Genomic DNA, 8435 nt, shown 5'->3' on the forward strand with positions numbered 1-8435 from the left:
ATATGGTATAAATATATATATATATTAGGTAGTACATTCTGAAATACACTGAAGTGTGTGAAATGTAGTTGAAATGTTTACAAATATCTAAATGGGATGACTTGACATAACATGGGAATAATGGCAGTATCTCAGCACAGTGGCATCTGGATAAGGGGAAATCAGCTGCTTTGTTGCTGCAATTTAAATGAAAACATCAGAATGATGAATTTTACACTGGGTCAGTATTCTGATGCCGTTTCATTAACTCAGTCAGTGAGTTGAGATGGGTTGTTTTGATGGGTTCTCTTGTTATGAAGAGTACAGGGGTTCTGCAGTGTAGAGGGGTTCTGCAGTGTACAGGGTTCTGCAGTGTAGAGGAGTTCTGCAGTGTACAGGGTTCTGCAGTGTACAGGGGTTCTGCAGTGTACAGGGGTTCTGCAGTGTAGAGGAGTTCTGCAGTGTACAGGGTTCTGCAGTGTACAGGGTTCTGCAGTGTACAGGGGTTCTGCAGTGTACAGGGGTTCTGCAGTGTAGATGAGTTCTGCAGTGTACAGGGTTCTGCAGTGTACAGGGTTCTGCAGTGTAGAGGAGTTCTGCAGTGTACAGGGTTCTGCAGTGTAGAGGAGTTCTGCAGTGTACAGGGTTCTGCAGTGTACAGGGTTCTGCAGTGTAGAGGAGTTCTGCAGTGTACAGGGTTCTGCAGTGTACAGGGTTCTGCAGTGTACAGGGTTCTGCAGTGTTAGTACAGGAGCCGGGTTCACAGGAGTTCCGCTCCGGGGCGGAAGGGGGCGTGGCGGCGGGTCCGCGCTGATGTAACACGTAATGCTAAGCAGAGCTCCGCCCCTAAACACAAGCGCGAGCCGAGCGCACAGCCAGCTGCCTACAGGCCGAGAACAGCGGGGTTCAGCCAAACTGAAGGAATTCCCACCTGGTGAGTCAGACAGAGGCCTGCTAGTGGTTGTAAATTCACCGTCTGATGTGTGTAAATTGTCAAACACTCGTATCTGCTTCGAAACATCGAGAAAGTTCGCCGCCTGTGCGGAGCAGCGCGAGCAGCCTGGTTGCCAAAACAGTCGCAGCTAACGAGCTAAAGCTAAACCCGCGCGCCCGAAAGCCTCCAGCTGGGCTCAGCGCGAACCAGCAGAAATATTAATAATATTAATAATCATAATAATAATAATAATAATAAGGTTATTAATGTCGTTCAGGGGTTAGTGAGGTTGGCCAGCTTAATGGTAGCTAGCATAGCTAGCTCCAGACTGCTAGCGCTAACAGAGCCAGAGCTCGGGTAACGCCCACAAACGAACCCAGAAGTTCTAGATCAGTTCTGTAAGAGGCTGTGGACCCTGTCTGTGTTGTGTAATGGTGCTGTTGTTGGGTCCTGGGTCTGACTGAATCTGGACTGAGGATTTTCTAATTGTCTGTTCCACCTTAAATGGGGCAGCAGCGAGCAGAGCGCTTCCCTGTAGCCGGATTTAAGGTGGAACCAGAAAGCGAGAAGAGCCCCATGTAGGAAGATCCGCACAGAACCCGAACCAAAGGGTCCGGACTGGCAGTGGATTCCAGACCCATCCGTGTGTGTCAGCAAAGCCACAAGAAACACTGGCTTTCTCTGCAGTGGTGGAGAGAGGATCCAGATATAGGCATTTTATTTACTGCCCGAGCCCACCGGCCCGAACCCACCGGCCCGAGCCCACCGGCCCCTTCTGTTAAACACACTTCTATATGGAACAGTGGTGATGGGAACATATCAGCACATTTGAACAGGAACATCTTTCCCTTGTTTTTATTTGGGGGGCTGCTTTTGGCCTGTTTGCGTTTCCCACCAAAACCAGAACCACACAGTTTGCATTTGGACAGAAATGAGTTTTGATAGTGGGCGAGAACCCCGTTTAAGCTCCAGACTCTAACGCTGAATGATTATTGGTTAATAGAGGAGGTTTATATAACTGAATTACTGTGGTCATAGGGCATCACATGCACACGGGTTCATAGAGCTCACAGCACACAAACGAGTGAGCTCTAAAATTAAGCTCTTTTTATTATTATTTAAATATATAAATATATATATTACACAAACAAATATACACGCGCGTGCACACACACACACACACACATATATATATATATATATATATATATATATATAGTGTGTGTGTGTGTGTGTGTGTGTGTGTCATTATTCTGAGAGCTCTGGGTGTTGCAGTTTCTTATTCCACAGCTAGATGAAACTACGGCACTGCAGGACCATTAAAACCAGTGCTGTACTCTGTGTCCTGCGATCAGTACTGAAAGATGATTGGCTGTCTGTATCCGTCCTAAAGACACTGATTGGTCCACCCCGCCTTCAGCAGTGTAGCTCCACCCATTAAGTTATCAGAGTGTTTCAGCATTGACCTCTTTTTGAATGAGATGATACACGGCAGCCAATCAGAATAGAACGTATTTACATATATCAGTGTTAAGTGTGTAACCGTGAGGGATGAAGTGAATTATCACAGGAAAATAAAATGAAAAAGGAGAATACAGATGGTTGCTGTGACTGTGCTGTTTTCACTGTGTTTTATGTGTAGGTTATCAGCCAGTGCTCACAAGGAGGAAAGATGAACGTCTTCGATCGCAACATCAACTTTGATGCCCTCTTTAAATTCTCCCAAATGTGAGTACACCCACTAAACACGGTTCTTATCTCCTCCTGATTGGTGGTTGTGGTGGTTGTCTCTGATTGCGACGCTGCAGGGGCGCTGAGGTCGGCGGCTTCAGGCTCGGTCATTTTCTTGCTCTGAATCAGTCATTAATAAAATATAAAAACACCTGATTTTGTTCCTTCTGTGTTTGCATGCTGTTTTCTTCCGTTAAATTCTACAAACGTTCCTGAGGAACCTTACGAGGATTTGTGCTTCTCTATGGAAGCTCACGTATACACACGCAGGACGTTCACTGCACTTCCGTTATCCTCTTCTGAAAATAATACATTTAAAATGAGCGTTTTACAGTATAGTTTTCAGGTCTGGACTGTCTGTAGGACTGGAGATATTTCCTTACACACTAAAGCAGCACTCTGGTCAGTCATGCTAAACGTGCTAACAGCTAAAGGAAAGTAAATAGTCACGTTTGGTTGTAGCGCTCCTTTAACGGCGGGGCTGCCGTTATTTGGGGGGGATGTGTGAATGGCCCGCCTCTCCTCCGGCTCTGCAGTAAGGGAGTGGAGCATGCTTGGTATGCTGTAAGGTTGGGTAAGAGTCATGTGCGTGTCTTTTTCTGATCGCTATCAGGTTCAGTGGAGTTCAGGTCCTCTCGCTGTGATGTATTTATAAGTGACACATTTAAAAGTGAATTAAACAGCATGTGTGTGTGTTTGGGTGGTGAATTCAGATGATCTGATCCTCTTTAGTTAATCTTTGATCTCAGCTCTGTTTGGTTTCTCTCTCAGGATGATTCCCAAAGTAAACTGTGTGTCGGACAGTTTTGATCAGTTGATCGGAGCAGTTCAGGTCAAGGCAGACTAATTCTGCAGGCTTTAGCTTCAGGCTGTGAGAGCATGTTCTAGTTCCTGCTGTTGGACGTTGCATGTTTGGTCTGGGACAGATTAAATATGATATTTTTATTTCTTTTGTTTTGAGCTGGGGTCGACGCTCAAGTCCAGTACTGGTTTTAACCCGCTTCACACAAGGACCACTCGTCACCATTTCTGCTGCACGTATAGGAATTTGTCCTCCGTATTTAACCCATCCGTGCAGTGAACACACACACAGATACACACTGGGGATGTACACTGCTACATAACACACAGCAGGGCTGCTCATATTTTGCTAGTTTGGGAAACAAACTATTAAAATGACTCAATATCAGTATTGTTGTTGCTGAGAGATCAGGTTAATACTTTTTAACTACTTGTGTGTATAGTGTGTATGTAAAGGTTAATATATAATTATGAAAGGATTTGCTGCTCTTAACCTCTCCACTGTCTCTCTCTCTCTCTCTAGTTCCCGTTCCACTCAGCAGCACCTGAAGAATGTCTACGCCAGTTTAGCTGTGTGTATGTTTGTGGCAGCAGCCGGGGCCTACGTCCATGTTGTAACAAGGCTTTTTCAGGTGAAGTGATGTTCTGAGGTACTCGCTACTCACACTGTTCATAAATGAGTGCACCCCCCCCCCTACAGTGTGCTCATTTGTCTCAGTCAGGGCTGGGTTTCCCAAAACCATCCTAAACAGACTATCAGCTGGAATGACCTCAGCACTGAGATGCTTTTGGGACACTAGTTCTTATATTTGACAAATTCATTGGAAAAAAAAAAAAAAAAAACCTTTAAATGGTTAAATTTACCTTAGAATTAGCCCAGCTGTTCAAACATGACGGCAACATGGAAGAGCCTGCCTTTACTGACTGTAAATAAATAATCAATACATTTAGACTTTTAATTCAGTCTAAAAATATAGGAATGCCTATATCTGTCTATAATCTATAGCCCTGACCTGCGGGCTAAATCACAGGTTAATGAGGTGTTGGGCATCTAAATAATGTTATTTGTTATATCTTTATTTATATGTAACTTACAGGGTGGGCTGCTCTCCATGCTGGGTTCTCTGGCCATGATGGCTTGGCTTGCCATGACTCCGCACAGCCCTCAGACTGAGAAGAAGAGACTGGGCATCCTTGCCGGCTTTGCTTTCTTCACAGGTCAGTGATGAGGTTTATTAAAATACAAGCCCTCCACTAGAGGTGGGCAGTATGCTAAAAATATCACAGTATTTAAAGACAGACAGTCCACATATGAGATTTATATGATGTTCAGATACCTGCAGAAAACAGTCTTTCTCATTTGTTTGTATATTAATGGACAGCCTGTATGTAAAGCCCATTTATGCTGAGGTTATGAAGAGCATTTCAGTCAGGACTTGTTTTTGAATGTGAGGCAATACAGGGCATCCGATCAAAACTTATCAACTGATCAACTTATTTACATATATCAGACTTTAAGGCCCAGATATAAAAACAGGTTGAAAAGGCACTATATAGATTTATGTAAACAGTGTTTTAGCAGAGAATAAGTGCATATATGATCATTTCACACTGTATTTAATCTCTGCTGCAGGTGTTGGACTTGGCCCTGTAATGGATTATGTCATCACCATCAACCCAAGGTAACTCGCTTCACAGCAGCCTGAAGCAACGGTTCTCAGTCTTGGTGCGGGAGTACCACTGGCCTGCATGTCGTCATGTTTTCCAGTTCTTACACTCTCGGTTCACCCCAGGGAGGCGTTAGTTAATTCATTCACTAGTTGCATCAGGTCTCCTGGGAGCAGGGGAAACTTCAGGACTTGTGAACCACTGCTTTAGTTTTTTTGTCCAGCAGGTTGTGCAGTTGAGCAACTGCTGTCCAGAGCCAGTGAAGCTCTGTTTGCTGCTCTGTGGATGTGAGTGTACTTGCTGGGGTTCATGTCCTTCATGGAGTTTCAGTCCTGTCCTCAGGGCAGCTCTCCAATGAAAATTCATATTTTTAAATGTTTAAATTGCCACAGGCTTTATTTACTATATTAAAGTGCTTGTTGGCCAAACCACGAAAAATAAGGGTTTGAACAAGGAGAGCTTAAACACGCATGTTGACATGTAACTATTGACAGCAGTTATGTTTTATTCTGATATGACTGTGCTTTACTAATCTCCAGATTCATCATTTTTTAATTCTACAACATTTGCAGAACATACAGACATGTATAATCCTCCTACATTAAAATAAAAGAAAATTCACCATGCAGTCAGTCAAATCCTCTCTTTAAGTAGTTTGCGTGATTAATTCATTTACTGTGGAGAAATGTAAAACTTCAGTTTTCTGATCTTTTTTGTGTGCAGCATCATCATGACTGCTTTCCTGGGCACCTCGGTCATCTTCACCTGCTTCACTCTGAGCGCGCTGTACGCCCAGCGCAGGAGCTACCTCTTCCTGGGAGGTAAAGAGCGTCTGGTCTTGTGGGGTTTAAGCTTTGCTTTTTTGTTCTGACACTGAAATGATCAAAATAATACTCATGCATGCCAAAGGTCATCGTCAAAACCTCTTAAAAGCCGTAATTTAGTGTGAGGTTAATTTGTCCTCTGTTGTCTTTAAGGAACCCTGATGTCTGGACTGTCCATTCTGCTGCTGGTTTCTTTCCTCAACATGTTTGTAGGGTCCGTCATGCTCTTTAAGGTAAATGGAGGATTGTTAAACGTCTGTGTTTGAGATGTTGGGCAGTATTAAAGAACTCGGGAGAAGCATTTTACAGTTTTGATTGACAGTCATGAAGCCAAGATTAGAGTGAAAAAAGGCTCTTGAGTAAAAATCAGTGCTGGCATTGTTTTTCAGAAGACTTGAAAGGAATAGAGCCGCTCTGCCACAGATTCATATACTGAGAGAAATCACTGTTCCGCAGAGAACCGTATGTTAAAGCGCAGAGCCGCAGTCGTTCTAGACGTTTGAAGTTCTCAACGCAGAATAGTCGTGTCCAAGGCTGTCGGAGAAAAACCTGCTAGTGTTAATTTTTAATGTGGATCCAGTTTTGGTTTGTATTCAGTATTTGAGTCAGTGCTCAGAGTAGCTCCGGATGATTCCTTCTCCTGAGTGTGGTGATTTTGGATGGGTGAATTACCCCAGCAGTAGACGGCCCTGAGCTAGGCTGTGTGAGAGGTCAGTAAATGTGCAGTCTGGAGACGACTGCTTTGTTTTTGCAGTATTAAAGTAAGTGTCCGTGTCGGTCTGTCATTATAATCTACACCTCCTGAGGTTGTTTTTCAGACATCTGCCTGTTTTCCCCGTTTTCACATTCAGGCTCACGTCTACATTGGCCTGGCCATCATGTGTGGATTCGTGCTGTTTGACACTCAGCTCATCATTGAGAAGGCAGAGATGGGAGACAAGGATTACATTTGGTGAGAAAAGGAAAGATCTAATATCTCAGGATTTAAAGTAATGATGGACTGGTTAATCTGATTGAATGTAATTGAGGATGGATGGAGCTGATTTAACCTAATGGAGGGTCGACCTAATGATTTGAATGAATGAACCTGATTTAATTGAATGAAGGCTGATTAGCTGAATTAAGAATTGGTCATCTCTCCCAGGTATCAGATTATTATTGTAAATGAGCGTCATGTTCACTCTCCTCTCCTCACTCTGTCCTGAAGGCATTGTGTGGATCTCTTCCTGGATTTTGTGACCATCTTCAGAAAGCTGATGGTCATCCTCGCTATGAATGAGAAGGTACCCTTTCTAATGTGTCTCTCCTGAGGCGCTCTGTGATGTGGTTATGGTAGTGAGTCGGGGTGTGTGAGGGGGGGGCTTTGTGTGTGTGAGGGGTGTGTAGGGTTCAATTCTGACTCTTTTCTGCTTTCGTTTTCTTTCTGCAGGACAAGAAGAAGGAGAAGAAATAGACTGATCTGGGACAGACACGAAAATAAAAGTCTGTGATTGGTTGGCGTCAGAGATGAGTCTGATGCGTTCATCCTAACAGCTTAATTATGAATTTGATTCTGTTGATTTTGTACTTTGGTATGGTGTCTTAATTTTGTTTAAATTACGGATTTAGGCTGTGTAGTAAAGTTGACAGATGTAACCTGGGTATAATGTTTTGGAGGTCTCTACATCGCTGAGTTTGAGTTATTTTGAAAGTTTAGAGTGTTTGAAGCGAGCAGACGTAAATGAAGTTATTTTCACACCTCCTCCTCTTCCTCCTCTTCTTCCTCCTTCTTCTTCTGACTTGCATTAATGCTTCTAATGTGATACCGTACTTTTTGGTAGTCAGTACGATAAGCCGATAAAGGTGAAGTGAATCCTGTGTAAATACTGTGAAGGTTCAGTTGTTACAGATAAACAACTTCTGCTCCTGACTTTATTCACTAACTTTGACTCGCATTGTTTTTAGTCCCCCTGCCCCCCCTACAAAAAAATATCCAGCGATACGAGGGTGGATTTCTCTTTTATTGCCGTCGTCACATTTAAGTTTATTATTATTGCAGCTGCTGGACACGCCAATGTTACAAAGTTCAGCACTCAGGCTTTGAGGGACATGCTTATCGTCACTGCTGGTGAAGGTATCTACTGATCAGGTTGTGTTTTATTAATGGACGTCCTACTGACTAACCTTAATAAATAGTGCCACAGATTGCTCACTTGGATTCCATGTGACTTCTGTTCACACAGAGACTTCGTCACCTTCTAGGAAAAGCTTGTGATAAACTGATCTCTGTCGGTGTCTGTGTGTGTCTGTCTGTCTGTGTGAGAGAGCAATATAGCAAACATATAGCATTACTACTTTAAACGTTCTGACAGTGCAGAGTGTAAACACAAACGTTACTGATGCTCAGTGATTTTATATATATATATATATATATATATATTTTTTTTTTTATAGTTATACTCAGAGCTGGATTTGGGGGGTTTAGTGTAAAACGCTTGGTTCTAGATAAGCTCCCCCAG

General features: G+C 43.3%; 1 protein-coding gene across 1 annotated transcript; it reads left to right on the plus strand.

The window, feature by feature from the left end:
* Positions 1-805: 805 nt before the first annotated feature.
* tegt (testis enhanced gene transcript (BAX inhibitor 1)) lies at positions 806-8128 on the plus strand. Its single transcript, XM_072666332.1, has 10 exons — positions 806-913; positions 2556-2641; positions 3969-4077; positions 4543-4663; positions 5079-5127; positions 5837-5934; positions 6091-6170; positions 6789-6889; positions 7145-7220; positions 7367-8128. The coding sequence occupies exons 2-10, from the start codon at positions 2586-2588 to the stop codon at positions 7388-7390; spliced, it is 714 nt and encodes a 237-aa protein (XP_072522433.1). The 5' UTR covers positions 806-913; positions 2556-2585; the 3' UTR covers positions 7391-8128.
* The last annotated feature ends 307 nt before the right edge of the window (positions 8129-8435 follow it).

The sequence above is a fragment of the Salminus brasiliensis genome, chromosome 21 (genome assembly GCF_030463535.1).
Source record: "Salminus brasiliensis chromosome 21, fSalBra1.hap2, whole genome shotgun sequence".
Taxonomy (NCBI): Eukaryota; Metazoa; Chordata; class Actinopteri; order Characiformes; family Bryconidae; genus Salminus; species Salminus brasiliensis.

Bases quoted from the DNA above. Each gene is read 5' to 3' on its own strand.
- tegt (XM_072666332.1), top strand. From the start codon at position 2,586: ATGAACGTCTTCGATCGCAACATCAACTTTGATGCCCTCTTTAAATTC. The intron at 5,128-5,836 runs GTAACTCGCTTC...TTTTGTGTGCAG, and splicing joins GTCATCACCATCAACCCAAG to CATCATCATGACTGCTTTCC. The intron at 6,171-6,788 runs GTAAATGGAGGA...TTTCACATTCAG, and splicing joins GGTCCGTCATGCTCTTTAAG to GCTCACGTCTACATTGGCCT.